The sequence below is a fragment of the Ostrinia nubilalis genome, chromosome 5, assembly GCF_963855985.1.
Source record: "Ostrinia nubilalis chromosome 5, ilOstNubi1.1, whole genome shotgun sequence".
Classification (NCBI taxonomy): Eukaryota; Metazoa; Arthropoda; class Insecta; order Lepidoptera; family Crambidae; genus Ostrinia; species Ostrinia nubilalis.
The window spans coordinates 13,683,045-13,703,622 of NC_087092.1; the positions used below are offsets into that span (position 1 = coordinate 13,683,045).

At 38.1% G+C, this 20,578-nt stretch overlaps 3 protein-coding genes across 3 annotated transcripts; 2 read left to right on the forward strand and 1 right to left on the reverse strand.

The window, feature by feature from the left end:
• The first annotated feature begins 207 nt into the window (after window positions 1-207).
• LOC135071983 (SOSS complex subunit C homolog) lies at window positions 208-881 on the forward strand. The gene is made up of 3 exons (XM_063965895.1): window positions 208-388; window positions 492-655; window positions 726-881. The coding sequence occupies exons 1-3, from the start codon at window positions 358-360 to the stop codon at window positions 879-881; spliced, it is 351 nt and encodes a 116-aa protein (XP_063821965.1). The 5' UTR covers window positions 208-357.
• Window positions 882-888: 7 nt separating this feature from the next.
• Window positions 889-8,931, forward strand: LOC135071981 (rRNA N6-adenosine-methyltransferase METTL5). The gene is made up of 4 exons (XM_063965893.1): window positions 889-1,023; window positions 1,270-1,484; window positions 1,658-1,798; window positions 8,495-8,931. The coding sequence occupies exons 1-4, from the start codon at window positions 889-891 to the stop codon at window positions 8,646-8,648; spliced, it is 645 nt and encodes a 214-aa protein (XP_063821963.1). The 3' UTR covers window positions 8,649-8,931.
• Window positions 8,887-20,476, reverse strand: LOC135071980 (putative aldehyde dehydrogenase family 7 member A1 homolog). Its single transcript, XM_063965891.1, has 8 exons — window positions 20,163-20,476; window positions 19,396-19,612; window positions 18,728-18,945; window positions 16,468-16,683; window positions 15,806-15,985; window positions 12,280-12,462; window positions 11,715-11,921; window positions 8,887-9,472 (listed from the first exon to the last, which is right to left on the reverse strand). Exons 1-8 carry the CDS (start codon window positions 20,337-20,339, stop codon window positions 9,254-9,256), a joined length of 1,617 nt encoding a protein of 538 aa, XP_063821961.1. The 5' UTR covers window positions 20,340-20,476; the 3' UTR covers window positions 8,887-9,253.
• Between the last annotated feature and the right edge of the window lie 102 nt (window positions 20,477-20,578).

Below are 20,578 nucleotides of genomic sequence, written 5' to 3' on the forward strand. Positions count from 1 at the left end.
TTCATTTCATATGATTTTTCACCTGCTATTCATGAAATGTTCCATGCCTACTAGGAATCGATCCTGGGAACTCTTAAAAACAGCTCCCTCTCTGATAGCTACTGAACAACTTTCTTTTTTTTAATTATTGAAATACCGATTTGCGTGCACATCACTATCATCAAGATTTTTGTCTGTGCCAAATTCGTAAACGTCAAATATATTTGTCAAAAGTGTCAAACGAACAATTTCACAAGAAATGAACTGAAACGAATTTTTAATATTTAAAGCTCAATGAAATCAGATTAATTCGAATTGATTGAATTAATCCTTTATATATGATCACCTCTATCTATATTCAAGTTTGTTACTATTTAGATGGCGTTTCCACAGCCTAATGCACAAAGAGGTTAGTCCATGTTATTTCTCTTAACTTTTTTTAATTTGTTTATTGTACCATCAATGTTTAATTGTGAAAAGAAATTAATATCAATAAGCGGTTTGGTTTCTAGAATTGACGAATAGGAAGATTCTGGAAGAGCTCCAGTTGAAGAAACAAATGCTTCTAAAGCAAGGAGCTGTTGCCCCTCTCACTGCTACATCTATCTCGTTATCGCAGCCGAGCCCCGTCAGCCAGCTGCCTATGTGCTCTATCCCACCAGTATCTGCTACTGCTGTAAGTTAATTACTAGAAAATCTTATAATACACTCTTTTTGAATGGAATTTATTGATAACTTTTTTTCAGGGCTTTCCACAACTCCCCGAAGCAAACATAGTGAATACAAGCCATCGTGCAGCTTTGCAACACGCAAACGCAACGTCTTGCGGTTTCTTCGTCTCTCAAGATTCCTCATTCGGAAATCAAATACTGCCAGTACTACCTCGGTTTGATAACAAGTGAATAAACAATGTCTGCTGTAATGAAGCTGAAGACTTTGCAGGGGCATCTTCAAGAGTTGAAGGACTTTTCAAAGGCAAATATAAAACTTGAGCAGTATGTAACACCACCTCATATTGCAGCTGTTGCATTGTACTCAATACAGGTATGTGTTGTATTTATTGCTGTTTACTTCATCACATTGAAATTAATTTCATGTAATATACAAACCATAATGCTAGTTTGAAGACTTCCCATCTTTTGGAACAAGCTATCACACACAAGCATTTGAAAGTTAGCCTTATTACCTTATAAGATCATCCTTACCTCTTAGCCCCCAAGCGGTAGCCGGCTACCGCGTAACAATTGATTATCTATTGAAGCTTGAAGGATTAATCGTTTTTCCTTTCAGACTCAATTCGATGCCTTGGAAGGAAAGCTGGTGCTAGATGCAGGCTGTGGACCAGGAACGTTGGGGATAGGTGCAGCCCTCATGGGGGCAGCGGCCATCACTGCGATGGACATAGATGAGGGTGCCCTGGAAGTATTCCAGGAAAACGTTGACGATATGGAAATTACCAATATTGAAGCTGTACAATGTGATTTTCTCAATGCTGATATTTTTCGGTAAGTTTTTTAAAATAATGTTTATCTCATTTCATTTTTCATGGTGTAAAAATACTTGAGAGTACTGTAAACTTATCCCCTCATTATTGTATACCAACATAACAAACAACAATTTTTGTTAATTTGCATTTATTTATGTGAATGTCATCTAATCATAATAATGTTTGTTTTAGGCTAGAAAACTATTTTGACACTGTGCTAATGAACCCACCCTTTGGCACCAAGAACAATTCTGGGATTGACATGAAGTTCCTCCAAACAGCACTGAGATTGAGCTCTGACAGTGTATTTTCTTTACACAAATCATCTACAAGGTCATTATTTTCTTTGAAAAAGATGTCAGTTTCAGTATGTAGGTAGCCTAAGCCTGGAGTCATCAATGAGGGCTATCGTTTTAATACCTAACAGTTGGCACCCCTGGCGATTGACAGGACCTTACTCTACAGTGGCGCCATCTTGATGAGTGCAAATGCGATAGTCCTCCTACCATTTTAGCGCTCACCAGCTGGCGCCACTGTCTTCGCTACTAGCAAGTGACAGGACTAGAGATGGGTTTGTAGCCAGCTAGTTTGGATAATAACTGATTATTATCTATTAATAGCCATTACTAGCCATCCATTGGCTAGTAACCCTGCTATTAATAGTTTCTTACGTTTTTTCTTCCACCTTTAAAATCAAATCAATATTAAAATCAAATATTACTCAAAGAAACAAAAAAGAACTAAAATATTAAAAAACAACAATGTAATTTCAATAAACGACATTGTAGTTAAAAATGAATCTAAATATACAGGGTGACTGGAACTGAACCCGCCATAGCTAATACACGTATAGAGGAGGTCATTTGCTACTTATTGAACCTTACTTTCTATAACAAAAGTTTTATAGTTTAGAAGATATGTCAATTTTTATAAATTTTTCAGATTTTTCCGAAAGGATGATGGGCACAAATGTATGGAAAGTGGTACCCGCTCCAATAGCCATAACCAATATATATTTTAAAAGGCCTTTAGATGTAGGAAAATTTCTGCTATGGGGCCAGTTCTAATTCACGTTTTGAAAGCAGTAATTCCACTAAGTATTATAATGAAAGTATAACACAATCATCCATGTATACGAGTATGTATTATGACTACATTCTATTAATATAACTAAAAGAAGCATTGAAAAGGAAAGGATTATACCTAAGATGAACTACCCAAGCTATTAGCCCTTTATTCGCTTTCATCATCATCATCATGATCATTTTAGCCATAGGACGTCCAGTTGTACATAGGCCTCCCCCAATGATTTCCACAATGGCCGTTTGGTCTTGGTATTGGCGGCCTGCATCCAGCGCCTTCCCGCTACCTTTATGAGGTCGTCGGTCCATCTTGTGGGTGGACTTATTGGGTCTTGTGGGTTTATTTGCTTTAGCAACCCATAGTAAAACCCTTAAGAAGTAATAAAACTTTAACCCCTTTATTAATAAAAGTTACACCCTAGTTGAACTCTGGCTTAAATTGTCATTTGGTATGGAAATGTCATTTTAATCCAAGGCTCTTCCTAGGTGTAACTTTTTATTAATAACCGGGTAGTACTTCTTTAAATAAAAATATTTATTTCACAATTATCCCCATCAATAATTATAGAGTTAAGGAAGGATGCTGGAGCAGTAAACCCTTCCTGCCTCGCATAATCTAAGTACCATACGATGGACACGAATGATACTTCTTCTTCCTCGGTCCCTCACTGATGAGGATCGCGACCACAGATAGTGTTCCTCCACAGACTGCGGTCATAAGCTGTGTGGACCGCACGATGCAAACTCCCGTCCACCGTCTTCCTCACCGCGTCCGACCATCTCGTCGGTGCCCTGCCCCGAGCGCGTCCCCTTTCATACTGTATGATACTTAGGTTACACAAAATGTATCTTTATCTTCGAACGCAACCAGATCTGAGGCTGGTAGTCGTAGTAAATGTTGTTCGTCTTGGTAAGACCTTTCAAATGACACTACAAACATAACTATTGGAGCCGGGTACCATTCTGCAAAAAAGTATGTATATCTTCGTACACAACCAGATCTGAGGCTGGTGGTCATAGTAAAAGTTGTTCATCTTGGTAAGACCTTTCAAACGATACTAGACACATATCTATTGGAGCCAGGTACCATTTTGCCCATTGTCCTTTGACCTAAAATCTGCTTAATTTTTTTTTCTCGCATGATTTTAACCGATATTTTTATTTGATACTAATATCGAATAAACCTTTAGTCAAATAAAATAAATTTCAGATCCAGATAATGATTAAATAACTAGTTACGAGCCGCCAAAGTTCAACAAAAGTACAAACAACGATAAAAAATTCAAGTTCAAATTCCATTTAAAAAAAAACTAATACTGATAATGGATTGCCAATAACCTTAAAAAAAAATCTACTTTCTCTTCTTTCCAATGATATATCACACGTAGTAATTAGATATTGAAATTTATTAAAAATTCAAAGTTTATGGAAGAAAATGGAGAAAAATTATCCATACAAAGTTTCTTCAAACATCTCATATTTTCTGCTAGACTCCTTTTCATAACTATTTTTGTGTGTTTTTTGAAAAATGAATTTAAAAATAATAATCACATTATGAAGAAAAGAGAATAAAACAATTCAAAATCAACTTTGTATGGATAATTTTTGTATTATTACTCCATTTTCTTCCATAAACTTTGAATTTTTGACAAATTTCAATATCTAATTACAACGTGTAATATGTCATTGAAAAGAAGAGAAGCTAGAGATATTTTTAAGATTATTGGCAATCCATTATCACCATCAATTTTTTTTAAATCGATTTCGAAGTAGAAATTTTTATCGTGGTTTGTACTTTTGTTAGACTTTGGCGGCTCGTAACTAGCTATTCAATCATTATCTGGATCAGAAATTTATTTTATTTGAATAAAGACATATTCGACATTATTATCAAATAAAAAAACACTGTTGAAATCACGCGAGAAAAAAATTAAAGCAGTTTTTAGGTCAAATTTCGGTAAAATCTGAAAAAAGTATAAAAATTGTCATATCTCCTAAACTATAAAACTTTAGTCATAGAAAGTAAGGTTCAATAATTAGCAAATGACCTCCTCTATACGCATATTAGCTATGGCGGGTTCAGTTCCAGTCACCCTGTATAAAAGGAGAAACTAACTGACTTAGTGACAGATCAACGCACAGCCTAAACGGCTAAACGTAGGCACTTGAAATTTGGAAGGGACGTAGCTGATATACCGTAAAGGTGCACTAATAAAGGAATTACCGAAATTCCCAAGGGTACGGGAATTAGCGGGAAAATCCTTTTGTATGAAAAATCTAAACCGCTTAAGTTAGACGCTTGAAATTTGGCATGTAGGTACATTAGTTAACTTAAAGCTTAGTTACAACAAGGAATTCCCGAAATTCCCACGGTAACGGGAATTAGCCGGAAAATCCTTTTGTATGAAAAAAGTAAACCGCTTAAGTTAGACGCTTGAAATTTGTCATGTAGGTACCTTAGTAAACTGAAAGCTTAGTTACAACAAGGAATTCCCGAAATTCCCACGGGAACGGGAATTAGCGGGAAAATCATTTTGTATGAAAAATCTAAACCGCTTAAGTTAGACGCTTGAAATTTGGCATGCAGGTACCTTAATAAACTTAAAGCTTAGTTACAACAGGACTTTCCAAAATTCCCACGGGAACGGGAGTTAGGAAAAAACATTTGTATGAAAAAATCTAAACCGCGTAAGATAGATGAAGGGGGTAAAACGGGATCCACGCGTACGAAGTCGCGGGCGGCCGCTAGTGCTTAACCCTACAGCGCATAGTGGGACACATATGGTACATACCAAATTATTGCCTATATTTCGTAACACGATGCTATTTAATGCCATCTATTAGAAAGTACCGTAACTACACACTATAGCATATAACAAAATAGTTTCCATTCGTTGCCACGGAAGCGCTGCACTCAGTAAACTGTTTTGCAGCCGAAAAAGTCGGTCAGTTTGTGAAAAAGTTTATTAGTAAAGTTTTACTCTTGAGAAAAAAAGTCAAAATTACAATGTTTTCTTTCGAAAAAATATAAAAGGGGTAAGTTATTGTTTCTAGTTTATTGGTAAATAAGTGTTTTTTGATATCAGTTACTATCAACGCATATTTTTGATGTTATTTGTATGTGCCTGATATGGGTCACTGTGCAATAAGGGTAATTTTTATATATGATTGGTTTCAGATGATGACCCGCAAAAAGAGTTACAGAAACCGAAATTGAGCATATTTCGAATCAGAAATGAAGAGATCAATAAATGAACTAAAGCTGCTGTCATAGCCCGACGGATTAGCGAGCTGAAGTGGCAATGGGCAGGGCACATAGTACGCTGAACTGACAGCCGATGGGGCAGCAAGGTTCTGGAGTGGAGGCCATGTAAACGTAACGTGGGACGTCTACCCACAAGGTGGACCGACGACCTCATAAAGGTAGCAGGAAGAGAGCGCTGGATGCAGGTCGCTACCAACCGGGCGATGTTCATATAATTGGGGGATGCTTTATTTCAATAGTGGACGTCCTGTGACTGAAATGATGATGATGATGATGATTGTCATTCGTTTCTGATATGCTGGAGTAAAGGATGAAAAAAAGCCAAAAGCTATCGTGCCACCCAAAGACGCCAGCAGGACTGATGGCATCGACAACTCCCCGTTATGGTTAACTACGAGAACACGTTGTACGTTTCCAGGTTGTAAGGGGAAGTCTTTCATCGCTTCAGTCCATGATCTGGAAGACGTAGTGTGGGCAGGACCCTCACTAGGTGGACCGATGATCTGGTGAAGGTTACGGGAAGTACCTGGATGCGGGCAGCGTGGGATCGTTCGTTAAGGAAATTTTTGGAGGAGGCTTTTGTCTAGTACTGGACGTCATTTGGCTGAAATGTTTCATAGTTTGTGCAAAATGTAAGGTGACACTGTGCCTAAATAAAAGTAAAAATTGTCTTATGTCATTTCATTATGTAAATTTTATAATTAAATAGTGAGTAAACCGTAAAATTTCATTCAAGAGGAAAAAGACTGCGTTATGGTTACTGATCTCATTAAATTCCTATATTCTATTATATTATGGTGTCATTACTTACTATATTATACATAAAACATTTTGTTATATTATTAATTTAATTTTTAATTGAAATATATCATAATAAATCTTGCTGTTTTATTTCATTGTCACTGACAGTATGTCAGACCATACATAAAACTTTAGGCACCCTTAATGCATTTTGGGACACATCTGGTACATACTGAAATACTCAAAATATTTCCGAAAATATTGAAAATAGATTTTTTTATTTATTTTTCCCGAAACATAGATAACATTTAAAAGTAATATTATTTTTTTTGTTCAATTTGGAAAAATCGTGCACTGTAGGGTTAATAACAGGCGATACTAAAAAAATACACAAAATACCCAGAAAATGTCAATAAATAATAAAAACTCAGATATTTTTTGACTTTTTTTGTCGATAAAAATAGGTTTAGTAGTTCCGCCTATTTTCAATATCCTGTTGTAACTAAGCTTTAAGTTTACTAAGGTACTTGCATGCCAAATTTCAAGCGTCTAACTTAGGCGGGTTAGATTTTTCATACAAAAGGATTTTCCTGATAATTCCCGTTCCCGTGGGAATTTCGGGAATTCCTTGTAACTAAGCTTTCAGTTTACTAAGGTACCTACATGACAAATTTCAAGCGTCTATCTTAAGCGGTTTAGATTTTTTCATACAAATGTTTTTTCCCGCTGATTCCCGTTCCCGTTGGAATTTTGCAATATCCTGTTGTAATTAAGCTTTAAGTTTACTAAGGTACTTGCATGCCAAATTTCAAGCGTCTAACTTAGGCGGGTTAGATTTTTCATACCAAAGGATTTTCCCGCTAATTCCCGTTCTCGTTAGAATTTCGGGAATTCCTTTCTTAGTGCACCTCTACGGTACCGAAGCTACGTCCCTTCCAAATTTCAAGTGCATACGTTTAGCCGTTTAGGCTGTGTGTTGATATGTCACTAAGTCAGTCAGTTTCTCCTTTTATATATTTAGACTAGCGGCCGCCCGCGACTTTGTACGCGTGGATCCCGTTTTACCCCCTACATCTATCTTACGCGGTTTAGATTTTTTCATAGAAATGTTTTTTCCCGCTAACTCCCGTTCCCGTGGGAATTTTGCAATATCCTCTTGTAACTAAGCTTTGAGTTTACTAAGGTACCTGCATGCCAAATTTCAAGTGTCTATCTTACGTGGTTTAGATTTTTCATACAAATGTTTTTTCCCGCTAACTCCCGTTTCCGTGAGAATTTTGCAATATTCTCTTGTAACTAAGCTTTGACTTTACTTAGGTACCTGCATGCCAAATTTCAAGCGTCTATCTTACGTGGTTCAGATTTTTTCATACAAATGTTTTTTTCCCACTAACTCCCGTTCCCGTGGGAATTTTGCAATATCCTCTTGTAACTAAGCTTTAAGTTTACTAAGGTACCTGCATGCCAAATTTCAAGCGTCTAACTTAAGCGGTTTAGATTTTTCATACAAAAGGATTTTCCCGCTAATTCCTGTGCCCGTGGGAATTTCGGGTATTCCTTTCTTAATGCACTTCTACGGTACCTAAGCTACGTCCCTTCCAAATTTCTAATGCTAAATTTGTAAACTATGAAGGGATATGTTTAATCATTAGTATAACATTAATAGCAGGGTTACCATCTGAAATCGGCTATTATTGGCTATTAATGGCTAATAACTGCTTTTAATCCGTTATTAGCCAATTGCTATTAATCGGATTATTAGCACTTACCCATCTCTAGACAGGACCTTACTCTACAGTGGCGCCAACTGGTGAGCGCTAAAACGATAGCCCTCATTGTGTCTACATCTTTGCTTAGGTGTTATTTGTGTTGCTAATGTGTGAATAGCTATCAGTCAAGTGTTGGTAATCACATAAATGAATAATCGTGATTGTTTTATAGGGCCCACATTCAAAAGAAGATAAAAGAGTGGGGGGCGAAAGGAAGCGTCGTGGCAGAGCTCCGCTACGACCTGCCAGCCACATACAAATTCCACAAGCAGCAGTCGCGCGACATCGCGGTCGATCTCTGGAGAGTGTACCACCCTGATTCTTGACACAAACTAATTTTATAGATAATATTAAGTGTAATTAGTTTAATTGGTAAATCTTCATCATTGACAAGATCATAAAGCAAGTCACAGAACTTGTGATATTATTTTTAATATCTTTTTTATCATAAGTGATTGTTCTGTTAGAACAAATCGGAAAATGAAGTTTTGTATTTCCATGAATTACTTGTGAATATATTGTACGTAATTTGATGTATTTACTAGGGTAAACTTAAACAACAAATTCAATGAATTGATGATATTTGTAATAAAAAAATATTAATTACAATCAGTCTTAATATTTACAAGCACACATACAACTTACAAAAAATAGAGTTATACATAATTAATTAGCTTAAATGCATGGTTGTCTTTTATCTCTCGAATTGATTGGCATGTTGGCTTCTTCAGATTTGTCTTTACGCACTTTTTAGCTCGGCTTGCACTTGACACAGATCGTCATAGTGTTTGTTGTATCGCGGAATTTAGCATGCAAATAAGCTGGTACGCCCAAAAAAAGTATTTTAAAAGGGCCTCAAGCATAGTTTCGCCTCAGCCTGTAATATAAAGTCATTCAGTTCAAGAGAAGACAAGACGCGTCAGTTCTCAATCTACTCGTCGCCAAACTTGATGTTCTGCGCCAGTTTGATAGTGCCAGAGTAGTTGATGGTGACAGTGGACCGGCGCATGTAACTCTTCCAGGAGTCGGAGCCGCACTCGCGGCCGCCGCCCGTGGCTTTCTCGCCGCCGAAGGCCCCGCCTACTTCCGCGCCGTTGGTCGGGATGTTCACGTTGACGATGCCGCAGTCCGAGCCGTGGGGACCGATCCACTGGAAGTACAAGTTAGATGCATCAGTCTATCATCAGTCCCGGTCTGTGAGCACGTAGAATTTTGTCCAATGACCCCAAGTCCCATCCTTATCGCTCGCGCGTAATTATATTGCTGTCGCGACTGTGCGACGGGCGCCCGCAGTGAGTGTGCGAGCGCGACAGCAACATAATTACGCGCGAGCAATAAGGTTGGGTAGCTTGGGGTCATTGGACAAAATTCTACGTGCTCGCAGACCAGACTACACTCAGCGGCACGGAATTTGGCCCAAGCCTAAACAACCAGATTTGAGGCCAAATTGGTGTTGTATACCTAAGTTTCGTGTGACATGTTAACAGAACATTTGTTTTTGTTAATTTAAGAGGCTAGATTTCTAAAAAAAATGCGTCTGTTTAACTTTTTTGACTCTAGAAACGCATTTCGTTGTTGGAGCGTAAAGAGTACGGGTAAGTTTAAATTCGATATTAAATGTTGTAAGGGTTTGGCGTTTGGTTTTTTGTTTTTAAATTAATCTTAGGGTTATTCTCGTTTCCATAATTTGAGAGTAATGCCCATTACTCCAGCTCAAGTTGCTCAAATAGTGTTGCTTAGAAGTCAAGGGCGTATGCAGCGGGAGATGGCTGAAACTTTCAATTTATGGCGTACAAACTTAAGATACACGTTAAAAAGGCATGACCAGACCGCCTTTTACACAAGAAGATCAAGAAGTCAGGAATTAAGGTGTAAATCAGCGCGCGATGACCCGATTATCGTGCTTGCAATATCAAGAAATCGGGTTCTCACTACGTTTGAGATACGCCAGCGTTTACAAACAGCAAGCCCAGTGAATATCAGTGAGCACACAATAAGAAGAAAGATGGAGGATCATAACCTGCATACTCGAAGACCAGCTCGAGGACCAGAACTTCTCCGATACCTTCGCGAAGTGCGACTTACGTTTTCTAGAGAACATGCAAATTGGACGTTAGACTAATGGAGTAAACTCTTTATGAAAACTGTCTGTTTGCGTAGTAACTCTTCTCCGCACCTTCTCTATACACTTCCACGGCCGTCTGGAGCTCTTAAGGTGACTCTGGAATCATCGATCCATAGAACTTTACTCCATTAGCCTTTCGTCCAATTTGCATGTTCTCTAGAAAACGTAAGTCGCACTTCGCCAAGGTATCGGAGAAGTTCTGGTCCTCGAGCTGGTCTTCGAGTATGCAGGTTATGATCCTCCATCTTTCTTCTTATTGTGTGCTCACTGATATTCACTGGGCTTGCTGTTTGTAAACGCTGGCGTATCTCAAACGTAGTGAGAACCCGATTTCTTGATATTGCAAGCACGATAATCGGGTCATCGCGCGCTGATTTACACCTTATTTCCTGACTTCTTGATCTTCTTGTGTAAAAGGCGGTCTGGTCATGCCTTTTTAACGTGTATCTTAAGTTTGTACGCCATAAATTGAAAGTTTCAGCCATCTCCCGCTGCATACGCCCTTGACTTCTAAGCAACACTATTTGAGCAACTTGAGCTGGAGTAATGGGCATTATTCTCAAATTATGGAAACGAGAATAACCCTAAGATTAATTTAAAAACAAAAAACCAAACGCCAAACCCTTACAACATTTAATATCGAATTTAAAGTTACCCGTACTCTTTACGCTCCAACAACGAAATGCGTTTAGAGTCAAAAAAGTTAAACAGACGCTTTTTTTTTATTAATCTAGCCTCTTAAATTAACAAAAACAAATGTTTTGTTAACATGTCACATGAAACTTAGGTATACAACACCTATTTGGCCTCATATCTGGGTGTTTAGGCTTGGGCCAAATTCCGTGCCGCTGAGTGTATTTACGTTGAGTGGCAGGATCATACCTACTAGTCAAACTAAAACAGTGCCCCAAGTAAGCTAGTATCGGTCTTAACACATTAAAATGCGATTTGCGACTTTTACGGGTCTAGAATTCGCGGAAAATAGTTTATATGTCCTAGCAAATTTCTTTGGGGTCTTTTTAGTGCCCCCCCAAGAAAAGTCCATAATGAATTTGCTTATGGGTTAATCCGGCACTGACTGCAGTCCAGGTATTCAATAAACAGTTGAGTTTGAAAAGCAATGACGTCGTTTGTCTTTGCCTCAAAATCTGTGGGAGAGTCGCCTTTTGACATCTCATTAAAAAGGATGTAACTTTAGACTGGTATCACAATTACCCTAGCCGTCAAACTGCATCTCAAACTTCATATAAATACACTTCATACATACCTTGAAGACGTCTCCAAGGTTCTCCGTGAACACACTGGACGACAGGCCCTGCTCCACTTCATTATTGTATGCTATTCCAGTATCCAAGTCAGGGATCGGGATGCAGTAAACGATCGGCGCGAAGCATTCGCTCTTGACTAAGGGAGAGTCGTGGGGTAGACCAGTCACAATGGTCGGCTCTACGAAGTAACCTTCACGTTCGATCACCTGGAATTTTGTTGATTTAGAAAAGGTACTGATAATTTACATTTTATGACGATTATGAAAATATTCTAAAACCACGTCAAGTGATCGCATTCAAAATTTTACGCGCAGCAGCGTAGACTAGATATTTAAAGCATCGAATAATTATCAAGGAGCCGAAAATGAAGTGCCCATTGATTCTGGTTGAATTGACCTATGCTGTTACTTGTGTATTATGCGGATACGTGATAATATTAATTGGTTAAATTTTTTGGTCCTCCGAGCCGGATATTGTGGCAGCGTCATGCAGGTATTCATAGTCTACAAAAATTTATATTATAGTCTAACTTGCTGTCAACTTTACATAAGTATTAAAACTTACTTTTCCTCCAAATTCGATAGTTCCACCCTGCTTGACGATTTCCGCCACAGTCTTCTTATACGCTTCGACGGCGGCGGGAGTGTGCAGCGGTCCGATCAGAGTCTCGGACAGCAGCGGGTCTCCGATCTTGCTGACCACGCCTGCGTATGCCTTCTTCAGGCGGGAAACTACTTCGCTGTACACCTGTTAAAAATAAAAATATTTATATTAGAATACCCCATTTGATCTTCTTGTTATTTGTTGGCGAGAAAGTAAGTAATAATTTTATCAGTTTTATCTGTGTTTAGTCAAATAATTTGTGCAATAATGGAGGATTCATAATGCAAAACCTTAGTTAAAATTTTCCAGTAGGAAAATGTACGGCGCGGCTTCCGCAGTCAGTCAGTGTTAAGTATTCGTGAACGTGCATGAACAGAATTGGAAAAAGTTGCAGGGACTGTTTAACTATTGTATTTTACCACCTCTATTTACACCATGTGACAACCAAATAAATAAATGCTTTTATCCAACAGTGGACGTCTTTCAGGAGAACAGAAATCTGAGTATTAACCTTGTGTATAAGCAGGCGCTTGGTCCAATCGTGAAAAATGTACAAATTCGCGATTAGTCCAATGAGGATCAGTACTGTTGTAGAAAATTCAATAAAACTAGTATCTGAGTATTTCTCAAAAAAAATGTACATTTTGAAAAAAAAAGTGTGCTTTGAAACAGTTCAAAAGTTTTATGTTTATAAATCATCACACAAAAAAAACACACACACAATTTTAATCCTACTTATTACCAAATATTTAGATATTTTAAAAATAGTCCTTTTTTTACCTTTCATACAAAAACCTGTTTGCCACCCTAGCTTTTTCATGTATTTTTGTTTTATAAAATGCGATACGTAACTAAATTATTGTAAATTTCTTTGTATTATCGTTCTACAGTAATCGCAGTTTCTGTATCAAATTGATTTTCTATGGGGTGTCATAATGAATTGGCAATTTAAAGCAAAAAAACAAAATGAGTCGCTCTCATTTACTATTTCGTTATTTACTCTTTAGTTACGATTTATTTCTACTTTCCCATGGTTTCTGAACAATTCCGTATTTATTTTACATGGACAACAATAGCTGCACTCTGAATGGCTGTTGGCCTGACGTCTCCGCCATAACATCTATCGCGAAAATTAGTGAAAACGTGTGTGTTTTGTGGGATTACTTTTTCGTAACAGGCAGTAAAATCAGCGATTTTATATAGAACGGTAAGTCTTCATTTAACCATTTTTTGTAATACGTGTGGTACGAACGTGTGGTACACAATTGTAGACAATTGTAGACAATTGTAGACAATTGTATATATAGTGTAAAGGAATTCCTAGACACAAAATTTGCATGCTGATATTGTTAAGCAGAATAGTAGCACTCTACCTAAATTTAACACCTAAACCATTGTACCTATTCTTTGCAAATAAATACTTTGACTTTGACTTTTGACTTTGAACATTTAGTAAGCTTTTATATTTGCTGTAACAAATTTTATCAAAAAAATACTTGTTTCTGATCTCATTTTGTCTAATATTTCGTTACGTTTTTTACGAATTTCGTTACGTTACGAAAAAGTACAACATAATGCTGAGTGTATACTGTTATTACCTGACTAAGCATAGTAATATTCACTACTTAATTTATTTCAAAAAATATAGAGCGTTATTAACAAAAGGATTGGATACTATCTGCTTTACAGAAGTGCCACCAGCAAAAAATTATCAAATCATTTAGATTACGTTTTTATGTGATTACTTCTTTTGTTTTTTTAGGAATGCCGCCAAAAACCAATGCCGAAAGGCAAAAAGCTTACAGAGAACGACTCAAAATGGATAAACATGATGGAACAAAAATAATTTTATTAAAATAGTATGAATGATTACTCCCTTATTTTATTTCTAACCCCTTAATATTACCCCGTATTTGGGTGCATACTTACAAATATTTCGAATTGAATAAATGAAGAGCATTCACAATATTTCGCCAATGTATAACAAGCCTTATGGCCTTACTATTTCGTTACTACCGTTTCGTTACGTACATTTTTTTTGAGAAATACTCATCTACGTTAATCTTTAAGACATAAGAAAGATATATCTTTTTGAATTATCCAAATCGGACCATTACTTACGAAGATATCAAGTAATAAACATAGGCCGTTTTTGCCGCTAAAAGTCAACGTACGCAGGGCCGCGTGACGTCACTATATCCGAATCGAGCGCAGCCGGCATACTATTGGGATGGAAAATATTTTTTTCCAGCTAAACTATCAGTTTTAGAAAAAAACTTTTAATAACATTTATTCATCAAAATAAAGTAACATATCGACCAGTAATTTTAAAAAATAAAAATTGTGAAAAATAAGTATCGCTATGTCCAAAAACCACATTTTCATAGGATTCGATGCAATGCGGAGACGCGGTTGGGGTGAGTGTAACTTAATGATTGTTTGTATTGAATATAATAATACATAATATGATGCTAATACCCAGTTTCTGGCCTGGGGGGGGGGGGTTAAGTCATACCCAGATTCGGGCCGAGGGGGAGTCATACCCAGCTTATGCTTATGGGCTGGGGGGGGGTCAAGTCATACCCAGTTTCTGGCATTTCTGGCATGGGGGGGGGGGGGGGGTGTCATAACAGGTAGGTATTGCGTGTACATCGAAATGATCTTCATAGCAATGTCTTGTAGCCTAGGCAGAGTGTATATGCCTCAGCTATACCTTATTGTTAGAAGTAAATAAATTAATACTTATAAATTTTTATATTTTACTTGGAAGAAGATATGACTCTAACAACACTTATGAACACTTTATTTGAATAAATCGCCAAATATACCACCGCGGAGACCCCAATCGCGTCTCTGCGTTCCATTGAATCGTATGAGCGTATGGATTTTTTGCGTTATTTTTCACAATTTCAATTTTTGAAATTACCTGTCGATAGCTTACTTTATTCTGATGAATAAATGTCATTACAAGTTTTTCTCTAAAACTGATAGTTTGGCTAGAAAAAAATATTTTCTATCCACGCAGTACGCCGGCAGCGTTCGGATCGGATATAGTGACGTCATCGTCCCCGCGCCGGGCGGTCAGTGAACTTTTTTAGTAATTTGGCCATAACTTCGTCAATTTTTGTCGTAGAACAAAAATTTTTGGACTGTGTATTAAGGATTTCTTAGCCCTATAAATCTGCATTCACAGCTAAAAATCGAAATGATCCTCATTCGCGATTGGTCCAATTCGCTATTGGAACAATTCGCATTTTTCTGCATATAGTAGTAAAAGTTGATTAAACTCCTTTTTTTTTCATTTTGGATATCCTTTTTCGCGAATTGGACTAATCGCGAATTCGTAAATTTTTCACGATTGGACCAATTGCGAATTGGACCAATCGCGCCTAAATGATGCAACACTAGCCCGTGATGACTATTGACTATGTCCAACAGTGGTGACGTCTTTTGGTAGAAAAAAGACAAAAGAAAACAGATAGTTAACCTTGTTGTGTATAAGCAGGCGCCTAGTAGTAGTGCAGCGCTGGCCCGCGGTCCCGGCGCAGGCGAAGAGCGCGGCGTTAAGCAGGAGATCCAGGTTGGCGTCCGCGTTGACCACGATCGCGTTGTTGCCGCCCAGCTCTAACAGGTGGCGCCCGAAGCGACGCTGCACTTCCACGCCTACCTGGAGTAAGTCGTTTTAAGTCATTTTTAGGGTTCTGTAGTCCTGACAAGGAACCCTTATAGTTTCGTCATGTCTGTCTGTCCGTCCGAGGTTTTTTGTTAGTTAATGTAATCATTATGGTCTCGAAAAGCCCTTGTACATTTCCTAATATATTTTTTAATTTATTAATGTCATTTATTACTCGTAAAGTGGGCAGAGACTACATGATTTTTATATTTTTGATTTCGTTGTGTCGATAAAGCAGTGCTTATTGCGGTCAACATTGTCAGTCTCAAAAGCTCAATGATCTCTATGCGAAGTTTAAAACAGTAGGAAACATACTATCTTACATAGCTCTTAGAGCTGATGGCCTTTGGGGCAGAAGACAATAATAATTCAAAATTTAACGATCTAGGCTATTTCTAAATAATTTTAAATTCCTTCTAATGCACAAAAATCTTTAGAAATTGAACTTTAGATCAACAACAAAAAAAAAATCTTACCTGCTGACCAACAGCAGTGCTTCCAGTGAAAGACACCAGCTTCATCCTGTGGTCCTTGACGAGAGTCTCGCCGATGTCTCTCCCTCCCACACAGAGAGATGCGATAGCGCCGGGGAGGTTGTTCTTTTGGAGCACGCTTTCAACAATTTTGGTGACGGCCACCGCGGTTAAGGGGGTTGTGTCTGAGGGCTTCCATACGCTGACGTCGCCGCATACCTGTAAAATAATAATCGGTTGTATACTTAATGCCACATACCTGCATGATAAATGATCGGTTTGAAACAGGGTTCGAGGATATATATCAAGGGATATACAGGGTGTTAGGTAAATGGGTATATGAGCCGACACTAGCCCATGTTAACATGGGCATATAAATGGTATGGTGAAGTCAGAAATTTGATATCATCATTTTATTTTTTTAAGTTTTCATACAAAATAAATTTTATAAAATCCGATTTGTATGAAAATTAAAATAATTAAAATGAAGATATCAATTTTTTGACTTCACCATACCATTTATATGCCCATGTTAACATGGGCTAGTCTCGGCTCATATACCCATTTACCTAACACCCTGTATATCAACTTTTAAAATTTGTTACTGTATTTGTACTTTTTGACATAAGATTTTTATTTTTTTTAGTTGATTTTGCCGTATTTAAAAGAAATTATATGTTTTTGCTTTATTTGTCTGATTTTGAGATTTAAAAACATGTTTATGTAACACATATGCAATAGTATTCATGAATAATACAATAAAATAATAGTATGGCTTTCATACAAAATTGATATATATCAAAGTTGATATATATCTGATATATATCATAAATATCCGATATTTTGATATTTATAATAAATATCGGATATTTTCGAACCCTGGTTTGAAATGCCTATGAATGGAAGCGTTCAGGCCATAGAGGCGTCGCCAAACGGTTTTTGTCCAGACTACAACCGTTTTATATGCAGAAACTGCCTTAACCGTTTTTTTATATGGAAAACTGCCATGACTGCAAATACTACCGTAGACCAGTGGCTAAAATGACTATTTGGGCTGTCTTTATCATATCCTAGGTTAGGTTTCTCATATGGAACACATATATGATACATTTATATGTTTGTACACTATTATGTGCTTTAGACATTGCAGTTTTGAACTTATGTATGATTCCGGAAGGCATGTGAAGCCATGACGTTCCTTTGAACCAAGTCACGCCTATCATCATAAAAGCCGACTCGGGCTGTAATCAAGGTTACAACCAACTCTGTAAATAGAAAAGTACCTACATTAAAAAATCATTTGTTAAATATTGGCATAGTAACTGATATAGGTCGCCCATGTTATTCCGATTAAATACTTAAGAATCATAAAATCGTAGCAAGAGGCAAAATTATCTTATCTATGAAGTAGGCTTGATTGACCGATTTCGCTATAGATAAAATCAGACCCGCCTACATGAGTAAAATAGCGACTAAACAGCTATGCAAAATACGTTGGAATTTATCAGATTTATCAATTACGTACAGCTTATTTAAAATCATTTTTACCTATCAACGCACTGTTGTTTCTTTACATAAAGTTGTACATTTAGGTATGCCACGTTGAGCGTAGGTAAATATTTATAAAAGACAATCGAACAAATGTTGCATTATCGGGTACAAGAGAGTACACGGTACACGATACCTATACTTACTGCTACATATTACTAGTATTATAATAACTGTGAAGGAGGGAGGGTTCCGTACAAACATGTGAACGTAAATAGTCCATCCAAGGAATCGAGTCTGATGATCCTAAAGTACCAACTCTAGTGGAGGAGTTCTTTCTATTCTATTCAACTCTAGTGGACGTAAATATGTACGTTCGTTCGTTCGTCTTGCAAAGCGTCAAAATTCGTAGATACCTAGATGGACAGTACTACCTGGACGCGGGCAACGCAGGATCGGTCATTGTGGAAATCCTTGTCATCGTCCAGCAGTGGACGTGATTTCGCTGAAACTATACCAACTCTTAACGAAAAGGTAAACCATAAAACCAACGCAGGGCCCTCTTTTCCGCAGGGCACTCTGGGCACGTGCCCAGGGCCCGCGATCGAGGAGGCCCCCGTCTGTTCTCATAAAAGACCTTTCTCCAGATGAGAAGGGCCTCCCTTGATCCTTATGTGCCCAGGACCCCTAGTAGGTAAGTTAGGTAGTAGTAGTATGGAGCAATAAAGAATTTGAATTTGGTGGAATGGTAAAGTATGGCCCTGAACCAACGTACCATAGCAATAGCGCTGTTCCACCCAAACACAGCTACAGGGAAGTTGAAGGCCGTGATGACGCCGATCAGTCCCAGCGGGTTCCATTTCTCGAGCAGCACGTGTCCCGGCCGTTCCGATGGGATAATTGTCCCGGGTAACGTGCGGGACAGTCCCAGGGCCAGGTCGCACACGTGGATATATTCTACCACCTCTCCGATGGCTTCGGGGAGGATTTTACCTGGAATATTACATGGAAAATTGATCATTTAATGTAGATAATAATGGATACTAAAACATCATCCATGATTATCTACTATTTGGGTCTTCTACGGTGCATGCTTAGTCTTAGAAATGATTGTTCATCAAAAGAGGTGAGTCGAAGTTAGAAGTTGGAGAGAGATATGATCTACAAGAAACATTTACGTGTGCGTAAGGTGAGTGCATTGGACTGTGGAATATCTCAAAATAATGAGTGAGAATTTGAAATTGAACTCCCTGACATCAACGAAAACTTACGATTACGAATACAAATCTTTGAACTCTTGAGTAGTCAAGCTGAATTAGTGGACTTCGACATTAAATGACCGTAACTTTAGCACAAAGTGCCTACTTGAACTGGTGGGTATAAGTCAGATATAATACCTACAATTGCTTTTATTTGTATCGCAATACGAGTAAGTTTTCTTACCCATTTCCAAAGAGACAAGCTGCCCCAAAGGCTGGAGCTTTTCCCTGAGAGCGTCCCCGATCTGCCTGACGACTTCGCCCCGCGCGGGCGCCGGCATCTCTCCCCACATGTGCCACGCCTCCTGCGCCGCCACCACGCTCCTCTCATAGTCGCTGGTGGTAGCTGTCTGGACCTCCGCGATCACTTTGCCGTTGGCTGGGCTGTACGACTGGATCACCTGTAAAAGATCGTAAGAGATTGGATCCAGTAATTTTACTATTGGCGTATCTAGGGCTCTTTTTCAGGGGTTTCGATTAGTATCATAGCTCACTATCAAGTCTATCAACTATCATCTTCAAACCGGTAGCCCAACCCCGGCCCCTGCTTTTAAACGAGCATGAATTTTACCCAATTATGATATCTTCATCAAGGTCATTTAATATCTACTGCAGGAGCACAACCTCCTCTAATTTGGCCTACAACACCCATGGTAGACGGGTTAGTTAGAGGTGTTCCAAAAAATATTAATTTTATATTCCCGCTGAATGGAAAGTGTAAAGGAAGTGTCATAATTCGCTGAGCTTGCGCTAAGTACGGAATTTATTAAAGAAATTACGTATAGTCCGGGCGCTAAGCACCACGCTTAGACATGATAGCGTAGGTATTTACAAACTCTTGTATATTACATATTTTCTTAACAATGAGTCATTGATTGTGTGTGAACATAATTAAGTAGCAGATGGTTCGAGACTAAGTCATTGATAATAATTTACAGAGTTGATACATACCGGTCCACTAGCCTCCCATTTGCCGTTGAACACGCCGACATTTTTGTCACTGAGCCCGAGCTCCTTAAGGAAGGAGTATTTAGGGTCTTGAATAAGGAACGATCCGTTGCGAGCCATGATCACTCTCGTGGTTGTATGCTGCAGAGACAACAAGCCGCGACACACTACGCGATGCATACTAAGTACCGGCGCGGTCGTTGTTCAAATAGGAGTATTAAACTGAAACCGGCGCTCCTCGTAAACAGCTTTATCTTATTTGTGACAATTAAAGCGGAGGCCTTATCAGCGCCGATAAAGTCCGTTGCTGGGTCATGACCATTATTTGCTAGATTGTTTACTGACTAAAATTATATCACAATTTACACTAAAGTTACGCAGTTAGGTATAATATCTACAGAATTTGATAACATAGAGTA